The sequence below is a fragment of the Accipiter gentilis genome, chromosome 16, assembly GCF_929443795.1.
Source record: "Accipiter gentilis chromosome 16, bAccGen1.1, whole genome shotgun sequence".
NCBI classification, from domain to species: Eukaryota; Metazoa; Chordata; class Aves; order Accipitriformes; family Accipitridae; genus Astur; species Astur gentilis.
In genome coordinates, this window is record NC_064895.1 from 15,704,473 (window position 1) to 15,716,715 (window position 12,243).

Consider the following 12,243-nt stretch of genomic DNA (forward strand, 5'->3'; position numbering starts at 1 on the left):
GCCTAGAACTATGTATTCCAAAAAACCTGGGGATATTTCCTCTGATGAATATGAACAGGATAAAAACAATCAGACCATACCAACTCGTGTGGGGTGATGTGTGGGAATGCTTTTAGGTGAGCAAGGCTAGTGCAAGAGTACAGGTGTACTGTTGGTTCCCTGGATACATTTTGCAATGTAGTCAAGCCACTGTGCACACTGGAGGATCAAAGACTAAACATGGTGAGTTTTGTGATCAGCAATTGAGAGAAGAAAGGAAGTGAGGAGAAAAATTAATTGATGTCTGAATGGGATCAGATAAAGTATCTGATTTTAACTTTTACAAGGAGGATTACTGATTGCTGTCTGTTCAGGTTGATATTTCTGCTTTACACAGAAAATAAAATTGGTTTTCTTTTATTACATTAAATTCAGCCGTTCTTATATATTCAAATTACCATAAGTGTTTGAAAAGCCTCTGGTACATATCACAACTGTCCTTCTAGTTAATCTGATTTGTTCTGTGTACTAGGATTATGCTAAGGTTCGTTTATTGCTTTTTGTTTTACACAGATGATGAATTACAAATTACGGATGATGGAATCTAAATTATGCCAGAGAGACTTGTCTGTGCTTTTATTCTATATAGACATATGTGGTCACAGAAAAGACAGGACAGCCTGGGAATTCACACGCTGAGTAGTATTTAGTTCTGTGTATAACCTCTGCATTACATTTGGTGAAAAAGTTAATTAATTTTTTTAATTGCAGTTGTTATGTCTATGCCTGCCAGAATTGTCAATTGTTAGGACTTTGGTGGTCATAAACATAGAGGCGGAAAAGTAGATTTGAGTCATGTTGTTTTTCAAATTACCAAGTTAATTATGTAGTGGCTAGATATTAGAGCTGAACACCATATAAATGTTCAATAGTTAGATTTAATGACCGTGTGTGCACTGAATACAGTATTTCTTTATTTTATGAACAATAATTTCTTTATAGGACTTGCAAAGTAAATTGCTATTAAGTTGAACTAACATCATTGGACTCTGTTCTATCATGAACAGAACCAAGGGTAACCTGTGACTTCTGCTGAAACTTTTATTTCAGTGTCAAGTCAAAGATTACTTCTCATAGCATGTTTTGAAGTTCAGATTTGCTCCAACTTGAAGGAATATGTTACTGCTGCACAGACTAGTCTTTTTTTGCAGAGGTCCAAGAGGCAGGAATACAACACTATAAATGCAGCAAACGCTAATACACCATTGTCTGCTTTATGTCAGGTGCTTTCCTCTTAGCAGGTGTCATTTCAGTTAATTCTAGGGAGTATGGTTCCACTATGCAGGGACGGATAGAAAACCATAAGAAGTCATAAGTCATGAGAAGACCAGAGATAAATGAACCCTCTTTAGGTGTAAATCACTAACTGCAGGGGAGCTAGACAGATTTGAATTATCCAAGTTTCTGGCATAAATTTTTTTATTCCTTTTAAATTAGTCTAGCTTAAATGTAGGTCTGTTTAACAATCATGATTTGATTCATGTAAAATAAACCCACAAAACTATTAATGTCAAAATACCTGCTTTATTTTTACGGCAATTTCTTCTTTTATTTCTGTTCACAGAAATGGATATAAATTTTTGTATTGCTCAGCACGTGCTATTGGAATGGCAGACATGACCAGAGGATACTTGCACTGGGTCAATGAACGAGGAACTGTGCTGCCTCAAGGGCCAGTGTTGCTGAGTCCAAGCAGCTTATTCTCAGCTTTCCACAGGTAATGCAATTTCACTTTTATGCAGAAAGAAGAGAGGGTGGTGGAGGCTGAATTCTCAGCTTTTTTTTATGGGAGTGCTTGAAATCATTCATAATGTTTTTTTCTTACATATTGTTGCAAAATTTAATTAAGAAGAAATTTTGTTCGACCAAAATTGAATAGATAGTCATGTTACTTAGTTTATCTCTTAGACATGCTCCATATACATCTGTGTTCACTATTTACTGATAGGTACTGCCTGTTGACTTCATGTGTTTAACATGGTGTGTTAATATTTAGCTATGGGAAAAATGTTCACATACTAATAACAGTCACTCTTGTCTTGACTTGTAAGGTGTTCTAACTGGCATAAATATGTTTTTGTGGAAGAACATTACTTGGTGGGTTTTGAAGAAATTAATGTAAAAATGAAACGAACTTTTTACACTCCTGACTGCACTGTGGTATTCTGTGTGGTCAATGTGGTTCTTTCTAGGTGTTGAACTGTAATAAGTGAATAATAATGGCACAGATTATGAATATCATACCTTCTTCTTAATGCAGTGAAGTGTGTCAAGTGATTAATGAAAATATTTTAAGCTGTTAAAAGCTGCTGTGACAGGATATATTTCATTAGAATTTTTAATGGAAGGTTGTTCAGATGCTCTTCTGATTGAGTGACATGCTACAGGCTGTCTTACCAGTTGTGTTCTAAATATAAGAGACTGTGGAGGTATTACAGTGCACTTCTTTGATTAAATAATAAATGCAGTGAAAGGATAGTTACTGTTATCTTATACTCCTCATATCTAGAAATATATTTAAAGTGATACTCTTTTTGGTATCTTGTTTAGACTAAAGAATGCCCATCTTTCAGTGTGCAGTATTGTAACTGTTGTGATGTGTGGGCAATAAATGACTTCATTGTTATCCATAGATGTAATTATTGTGATTTTGAGGGCTATGAGATCAGGTGTATGGAGACTGAGGAAAGATGGTTTTATTCCTTTTCAGCACATTCTCAAACATTGATTTATACATGGAGCTGCTGTTCCAAAGGGCTGTATTACTCCTATGAAGCTTCTATACTATTTGCATCTTCCTTGACATATGTGTTGGTGCTAGGATGTGGGATTCTGAGCTTCTTAAGGGCTTTTGTGTCATGCTGGCATCTTCCTATGTTATGGGAACTCCAGACTCTGCCACCTGTTCAGCCTCCTTGCCAAGAGAAGCTGTTGTGAAAGGGCTTTTGCCCAGGGATGAGAACTCCGTTCATTAACGAATTCTGTGTTCTGTAAGGAGCAACTGAAGAGAAATAGAAGATTCCTTTTTTCCTTAACTTCTGCTAATTAGCAGTGATGGAGGACCCTGGCTGTAGAAGTATTTTAACAGGCTGAGGTGCTTATAGCACATATGGTAACTGCAATCCTTTTAATTAAAAAACAACAAAAAAACAAACAAACAAAAAAACCCCACTATACACAGTGAAGGCTAATATAATCTGTGAATCATTCTGAAGTTCTTAGGAAGCAGTTTACTTGATGACAACTTATGTTTCATAAGTCTTTATTTAGCAGCTACTCCCTGTAATCAACCATCCTTGCTCAGTAGCCATCTTTACAACATAGGTTTCAGTAGAAGTTCCCTTGTTTCAGAGGATTTATTTACTGTGCCCATTATGTAAGCTTAGGAATGCTATTTTGTCTTCATGGGCAATGTGATTTCCAAATGAAGATTTGTTGGAGAAGGGTGGGGACTCTATAGGAGTATCCAGTTAGGTGAAAAATATTGAATAAAGAAAATAAAATGGTTTGTGCTGTATTTCATGTGTACTTATTCAGCCTCCCTTTTTTATCATTTCAGGGAGGTGATAGAAAAGAAGCCAGAAAAATTTAAAGTTCAGTGCTTGACAGACATAAAAAATTTGTTTTATCCTAACACAGAACCCTTTTATGCTGCTTTTGGAAACAGACCTGCTGTAAGTAATAGCTGAATTTATTTCTATTGAGAACAGAAAAGTTGCTGTTATTTCATAGTTCTGTTGCATCAGAACCTAGAAGCTTTAAATGTGAGTTAAGTATATTTTATTAGGCCCTGTACAAAGGAAAATGTAAAGATTCTTCCTCAAAGACCTCACAACGTAGGATGAAAACAGAGATGGAAGAGCAGCAAAGTAACTATATTATATCTGCATAAGTTAGCATAACAGTAAATACTGGTTGAAATCCTAACTATGTAAAAAATCCTTAAGCTTGTGTGAAAACACTGATCTCTCTTTACTCCACACTGATACAGTGTCATTGAGATACCTCTGGACAGACAGAAAATCTTTTGGATGAATAGAGGTGGAACTTAGACTTCAAACTCTAAGTACAGTCAAAAGAACTTGGATGTCCCACTGAAATCAAAAGGTTCCACTTTGCAGGGAAAGTGATACGTTATGTGACACAGAGCAGGGGAGACAGGTATCTGTCACCCATTTGAAGGCTGTATAATTGGGCTATAGGCTTTTCTTACTCCTGTCCTAGCCCAAAGAATACCTTTATGCAACCAGGAAAGGAGACAGTCTCAGGGGCTATGGCAGAGACAGGGACCCTGGCATGTGATTATCCCTTCTTTTAAATTGTTAGCATGATCCAAGAGATTGTTTTGACACAGGCAGCTAGCAGTCTTCCAGGCAATTTCTGGATATGGTTGCTGTGTTAGCTTGTGGAATAGACTCCTCCCAATGGGCATCTGCTAGAGCCATATTGGGGGTGTGTGTGTTATGTGGGGCTGTGGGGGATTGTTTTTTGTTGTGGTTTGGGTTTTGAGGGCAGGGGTATAGAGAGTTTAATAATACGGATACAATGTCAAGGGACTTTCGTGTCTGAGAACGGGCGCTCACACCGTTCAGTTTACTAGTGTAGATATCATTATAGGTGCTTAAGGAAGGACAGAGGCTTTGTTTCACTCCTCCAGATCTTTGAAAGCATCCCACTTCCAGAAGGGGATATGTAGAAAACTTCCTTCTTTAGATGTTTACAGTTTCACTGGGCACCTAAGTTTAGATGCTAACTAAACTAGACAGATGAGCCCCTTATTTGTGCCCAGGAGCCCCACAGAGCGTTCAGTACTTCTTCCAGCTCTGTATTGGCAGGTGCTATTTCCTGTAGAAACTGGTGTGTAGTATAGTAACATGTAACAAGAAACCTGGTAACACCAGGAGTGTGGAGTTTATGGGTAAGGACCATTGGCATGCAGCTTGGGTGTATCCACCCTGTTTTGGAAGCTAAGCCCGCTTAACTGTATGTCTGTATGCTGGCTATGCCATTCGGTCTGAAGAGAATGGTCCTTGACCATTCATATTTCCTAATATGATTAGCAAGAGAACGCTTTGGTTGGTTACCTCTTTCTTTAGTTGGTGCAGAGAAATGGGACATGCCTGGAGAGTAATTCAGGTGCTAGATGGCCATCTTTCTCCACTGACTCCAGGAGAGCTAAAGGCTTCCAACTGAAGTGCCTGAGGACCATGGATTCCAGCCCTAGCCGCTCAGCGCTGTAAGAGCTGAGATACGTTCACTAGCAGAAACATTCATAGTTGGGGAAATTATCAGTATGAATGTGGACACTGGCCATTGCCAGTGTGAATATGAACAGAGACTGGGCAATTCAGATGCCTAAACGTTGGACAGAGGTGCCTGGCAAGGTATTTTGGCACTGAAAACATGGATGCTGGTAGCTACATTTGAGAGGATTCAGCAAGCCTTTCTGACGGGACTTTGTTTCTACGTTTGTCTCATATTTTTGTTAGGGTTGCTGACATTTATGAGCAGAAACTTTTTCAGCTTCATCTTTTAGCAAATTACATTTTTAAAAGCATTATGTCAGAGGGGACAGGAGGACCTCACTGTCCATTTGCTATATTAAGTTGTTATATGGAGCTTAATTTCCATTATCAAGGTACCTTTAGACATATAGTTCTGAAATAACTTTTTGTGGTTTTGTATTATGGATGATGTCTGTCTCTGGTTCCATTTTTTTGAACCTCAGGGAAATAAAATAAAATCCTTATTTTCATGCATACTTCAATGAAATTTCAAGGATAGCAGTAAGTTAATATTTCTAAAGGAATTGCAGGCAACTCCTCTCTTGTTTGAGTGCAGTCTTCAGGTGTGAGCTGTGCTTTTGTGAAGATCAGGATCATTACTTTCTCAATTTTCTGCACTGCTTGTTTTGTTTTGTTTTGGTTTTTTTTTTCCCAGAACAAACTCAGTGAAATTTCAGTACTTGTGGATGTTGCAAACATGTAGATAGTGCATGGACTGCCAGGATGCGGAATTCTTGAAGTGACTGCTGTTCACTTTTGTTCAGTTACTTAATTTTTTTTGAACAGTATTTACAATATAGAGATAAAAATAATCTTTATTTTTTCATTAACATTCCAATCTCACCACTTCAGCTTTTAAACCCATGATTTCTGTTAGTAAAATGGAAGCTTGTTTTTGCTCTGATCTTCTGGGAGTTATTTTCATCTTTGCTTTTGTCAAGATTTTCTTCAGATCAAAACTTACTCATTGCTATCCTTAACAATTTGAATTTCTTAGAAGACATTCTTAATTCATACTTATAGTTGTACTTCCCAGAGTTGCATCTGCATTATCTGCCAGGGCTCACTGCTGCTATTTTGGCATATACTTCTTGCTTTCCTTTCTTTCCTTGTTGCTCTGACATGGAGTCAATATATGGATATGGCACAAATCCGGACTCGGGAGCTAAGAGATATTTCCAGAGGTTTTAATGTAGACACAGTTGTTATGACTTCCTTTTGTGACCTTGTCTTTACAAACTAATCACTATTTTAAGTGTCAGTTAAGTTTTAACCTCTGTACACTGTTGCAAGATAGTCGGTGCAACACACTCAGGGAATTAAATATTCTCTGAAAGAAAAATGAAAGTCCAAATGCTTTTACTCTAAGTATCATTAGTTTTTTATTGAATGTTATTTTTGTGTCAAGGGAAGTTACTGAAAAAATGAACATGATTTTGATCAATACTATAAACTGAAGTGGCAAACTCCTTACCTAGATGCAAATTGTCTGTTTCATGAGCATTTTGTTAGACTGACATTGTTTGTAACATAATGGGGAATAACTAGGTAATCTTAGTACCAATACTGTGCAAATACATTCTTCTGTTTAATATATTCCAGCAAGAATAAACATTATTGTGCAAAGGCAGAATCATTATTTTTCTTTTCTTTTTTTCTTTTTTTTTTTTCCCCTCTTCTTCTGTTTAGGATGTTTATTCATACAAACAGGTGGGGGTTTCTTTAAACAGGATATTTACAGTTAATCCCAAAGGAGAGCTTATACAAGAGCATGCAAAGACAAACATCTCATCGTAAGTAATCTATTATCTCTGACACCTTATAGACTCAATTAATTTGCTGTTCTAATTTATGACTCAAGTTGCCCAAAGATGCATTTGATTTTCCTAATGAGAGATTCCTTAGGATATTTCAAATAAAACACAAAAAATTTAGAATAAAATACAGACTTTCCACTTTCTTTCAGTTAAACTGGCAAAAAAAACTGACAAAAAAAGAAATTGTTTAGTCTTTAGTTTAATATATTCCATCTACTTTAATCATGTAAAGGAATTATCAGTGTACAATCTAGTCTGCATTAAAATGAGACTAGCTAGTTTCCTGAAGCCATCTGCCTTTTCATGGCCTTTTCAAAATTTCTTCTTCCTAGAGCTCCTATATAGAAAAGCCAGGAAAAAAAATCTGAAGATAGGGCTGAGGGCTTCCAGCAAGATGCTTAGGCAGTGTAGCACCTAACACTGAATGGAAATGGCCTTGAGTAATATTAAGAGTGTCCTTAATTGAAGGGGAGCCATATGTGTATAAAATACGAATAATTGATTGAGCAGGGAGCTGCTTGAGCCAAGCTGGACAGAAATGGAGAAGCAAAATATGGGGCTTGAATATTTTAGCAGGTGATCTGGGCAGAAAATGGCATCTGTTTCCTACTAAGTAAGTATTGGCGCTTAGAATGAAAGGATTTCTTATCTGAACTGTGAATCCTTTCTGGAAGCTAGGCACCAAAATCAAGTTTAGTTTTATTCGTTTGAGGAGGGTGACTTGTCTGTGTAAGAGTAGCTATGGTTCAGTAGTTGAGGACTTAGAAAAATTCAAGTAAGAAGATCTGAAGTGGTTCAGCATTCTTTTTATTTGTTTATTTTCCAGCTATGTCAGACTATGTGAAGTGGTAGATCACATTTTCCCTTTGCTGAAAAGAAGCCATTCTTCAGATTTCCCTTGTTCTGATACCTACAGTCAGTTCACCTACTGGAGAGAACCTCTACCGCCTTTTGAAACTCAGGATGTGCATCCAGCCTCATCTTAACTGCATCTCCAAACCTTTGGCCTCAGCTCAAAGAATGAGTTAGGTTGTATCGCAAGGACACCACTTGGCTTTTGCTGTTGGCAGTTCAGCTGGAATCTGTGATGTTGTGAGCATTGTATTTTTTTGCTGTGAGCAAATTTAGAAATGATTTTCAAACTTAGTCACGTTTCCAGATGACAAGGAGGAGTCTTACTAGGAACAGGAGTTGCGTTTTTAGCTCTTCACCCAGCTCCTCAAACTGTGCCATACATTTCCATTATTCAAGGTCAAATAAAAGTGGAGTGATGTTGGAGTTGCAGTTAAACATGCCATAAGATTGTAAAGTGGTTCTGTATCTTTTCTGCATCACTAAAGTAATCTTTCATCTTATCAGGACCCCCTGCAAGTAAGGGAGCTGAAGGTGCTCGCCATTCATGACATCATCTGGTGACACGGACAGGGATTGCAATCCATATGTCAAAATTCCTTTCTCTGAAGGAGCAAATGATTTTTCCTCTTTCCCCTTCCTTGACCAACAACTGTTTGTTTAAGAGTTAATTACTGGTCTAGACCCTCAGCTGTTGTAAATCAGTGTAGCTATCAAAGTCAATTGAACTGTGTTGATTTATTCCAGCCTGTTGTTTTGATGTGGTAACACTTTTCTGAGGAAATAAATGATGAGTAATCTAAATAGAAAGCAAATGAAATAAGACGGCCAGATTCTGGCAGTCTTTCTCAATTTGAGAAGTACCATGCATCAAGGATAGCTATTTGGATTAAGGTAAGTGTGCAAGTTGAAAATACAGGCTACAGTATGTAGTGCCCATTTACTGAAGTCAGTGATTTTCAGGAAAGACATCTTACCCACAGAATGTGCTGAGTTTCAAGATTGTTACTGAGCCAAGAACACTGAGGATTTTGTCAAAACGGAGTAGTTTTATTTTGGCGAAAATGTGAACTTTGATGCTGGTGAATGATGCATCTCAGGTTTTTACTGTATGGATTTTTTTTGGTTTTGTGTCATAAAGAATGGATACTTCTAGTGCAATTTACTCTCCTCCAAGATAATGAAATCTCCTCTTTCATCTCTTTTTTTTTTTTCCTTATTTGTCCAGACACAAGCTGTAGATGCTGTTTTTGCTACCTGCTTGTGACAGCCTTAAGACTTAACTGTGCATGCTAAAAGCAATACTGCAGATCAGTTGATAATGTTTTCCAAATGGTCTGCCTTTACACAATGCGGTACTTTACTTAAAAAGTAGACATCAAGAGACCATATGCCAAATGATTCTCAAATGTGCTTGTAGCTAGGAAAAAAACCTTTTTTTTTTTTTTTTTTCTTTTAAAATATATTTTAAAGTCTAATTGTTCTCTGAAACACTGAAAATGGCATCATGGGATTCCATGTATATTGTATTTCAATATGGCTAAAACAGTGGTTCACAAGCTGTGGTCTCTGCCAGCTTGTGATCTGTGGGGCTATGGTACATGTTTTGCAGCTGCTTTGTAGTATTTTCAGTTAAGAGTTTAATAATAGGAAGGCAGAGTGGTCCAGGAGAAATTTTAAGATGTGATTGTGGTTAGTTAGCACCCCAAAAGTTTGGGAACAGCTGCTTTGTTTCACACTTGTTCTATTTTAATATATTCTGGTTTTGCATGTCAAGAGTGATAGCAACGTAGGTAGGATACTAATTCTGTAAGTAGAGGTTTTCTAACTTTTAGTGCCGCGGACCTTATCTGTGATGTCAGGGGGCCAATTTATGATTTATCTGTGCCTTCAATAGTAATGAATATAAGTGCAATCCTTTATCCAGCTGCAGTGTGCAGTGGTGAGTCCTCCGTAAGTCTTCCTTTTCACATGAGCATTGCTGCTTTGGGCAAGGTGCATGCCCACTTTGGAGATACCAGGATTAGACAAAGAGGAAGGAATTCATGTTTAACAACCCAGACTGATTATGCTCTCTTGAAAGTTTAAAGAAAATGCATATATCTTTTTACTTAAAGATGGAAGAAATGTGGTATGGATTTTCTGAAAGACAATCAGTGGGCTTTGCAGGTTGCCAAGCTGAGATGGTTGCATCTCTAAATATAGCCACACCTTAAGTATATACTTGTTATTAATAATTGAATAAATGGATGAATATGCTAACTGCATCCTATTTAAATTCAGTTTTGGTAAAGGCCTATTTCAGTCCATTTTTTATGCAGAATAAAACCAAACCAACCCTTCTCTTCAGTAAGAGGCTGTCAGTTTTGTGGGTTTTATCCTTAACAGTAGTTAAGATCTCTTTTCCTAAGGTACCACACACAGTAGCTTCTACCAGAAAAGATGGTCCCTGAAAGTTCTCCACAATTAAAGACTGTGATGTATTTATTTATAACTTAATAAATAGCTAATCCGGGGTTCTTTGTGCTGTTAGTATTTCAAACTAAATGATAGCGTGAATGAGTGGTCATTTTAATTCTGTCAGATTTGTAGGTGTAGTGCAGCACTGGTACAGGTAACCCTGAGATGCTGCGGAATCTCCGTCCCAGAGTTTTTCAAGACGGTTAAACAGTTATGGCTGACTTGATCTAGTGTTGGCAATCATCTCCTTCAAGCATGAAGTTGGACTGGATGACCTCCAGGGGTCCCTTCTGACCAGTGTTTCTGTGGTTCTGTGAAGTTAAACGCCTTACTTCTGACATACTGTATACGCCTTTGTATCTGAAAGTTGAGATATAGCTGAAAAGTGAAATCAGTTTCTAAAACTAATGTTTATCAAATTTACTTACAGAAAAGACTTATAAAAATCAAAATTTTAGCCTGCTAGAAACATCACCATACTTTTTCAGAGAGTATAAGGCATTTTGATTTGGTAGCTGAGCAATTTTATGCATAATATTTGAACTGCTTTGCTAATTCATGTAGAAGAAAAAGGGATGGTTTAACAAATTTCTACTCTTTCTGTGAAAGAAAAAAATTCAACCTTGCTTGCAGTGTAACGCTGGTTTCTGTTACAGAAAGAATACTTGGCTAACATAAATATGCAGACACATTAAATCACACTAGATTCTATTTATACAATACACATAAACTAGAATATGCATCAGTGAGGAGTGACTAATGTTTATTTTCTTGAAGCTGATGACCGTACTGCTCCAGCTGTGTCATGTGAGGGAAAGAATACCATATTTGTTGCATTAGTTACATTGAAGATAAAATGTTACTGCTGTAATTTGGGGAGGGAGGAGAAAGAGGGTATTGGGTATTTTTTATTTGTAGATATGGATTATTGTTTCAAAGCCTATTTGTATACAGTATTTACTCTGTATATGTATGTACTACTGCAATGATGAAAATAATTTTAACACCTCATTTTGATCTGCTGAATGCAACAAGGGTAGAAATATATATTGTAATAAAGGCAAATACAATTTTTTTCTGACTTCTGTTTTTCTATATGCTTGGATAATGGCAGAGTGCTTTTGCAGAACTGCTGAAACTTTGTAAAGTGTGGCTTTTGTAGCTCCAGTCTCAACTGCCTGTCTCTTATCGGGGCTATCTGGTGTAACTTCCAGCACTTGCAAAATTTTTGCTGTTCAGCTACAGTGTTTGACCCAGAGCTTTTTCAAAGGTAAAGAGTTTATTGAGGGAGATGGGGCCAGGACCTGGGCTCTGCCTGTTTTTGGGGCATGGGAACAGCACCTCAGAGCCAAAAGCAACCAGATGGGAACTGGAGCAAATTGGACCAGTCAGGAATCCTACCCCACCCCAGCATTTTTTTTTGAATCTTCCTTTTGTCTAATTCCTAGTATGACCTAAGGAAAAACTAGTCATCTGTTTTGAATGGGAGTGTTGTCATTCATGGCAGTGAGACCAGATAGCTGCCCTTTTTTTTCCCTTTTTTTTTTTTTTTTTTTCTTCTTTTGTCTTTTCTCCTCTGCTTTGACATTGGTCCTTCTGCTGATGAGAAGCAAATACCCTTTCCTCCTGTCCCTGAGAACACAGTGCTGCCTTTTGCTCCCTCTGCCGGGTTTGCTGAGCAAACTAACTGCAGCAGTAGCGATACTGCCAGGCTTGTGTTAGTTGGTATGAAAACAAAGATGTTTGGGGTTGATAAGGCTCTGCGGCAGCTCAAGTTCTGTGTTAAAATT

At 37.4% G+C, this 12,243-nt stretch overlaps 1 protein-coding gene across 4 annotated transcripts in view; it reads left to right on the forward strand.

Moving 5' to 3' along the window:
• LPIN1 (lipin 1) overlaps window positions 1-11,529 on the forward strand; it is a 51,477-nt gene extending 39,948 nt beyond the window's left edge. For all 4 annotated transcript variants that reach the window (XM_049818481.1, XM_049818483.1, XM_049818482.1 and 1 more), the window contains exons 17-20: window positions 1,604-1,756; window positions 3,599-3,713; window positions 7,014-7,117; window positions 7,968-11,529. In XM_049818481.1, coding sequence (XP_049674438.1) covers window positions 1,604-1,756; window positions 3,599-3,713; window positions 7,014-7,117; window positions 7,968-8,127 — 532 coding nt within the window. In that variant the 3' untranslated portion in view covers window positions 8,128-11,529. The remainder of the gene's footprint in view (window positions 1-1,603; window positions 1,757-3,598; window positions 3,714-7,013; window positions 7,118-7,967) is intronic.
• The last annotated feature ends 714 nt before the right edge of the window (window positions 11,530-12,243 follow it).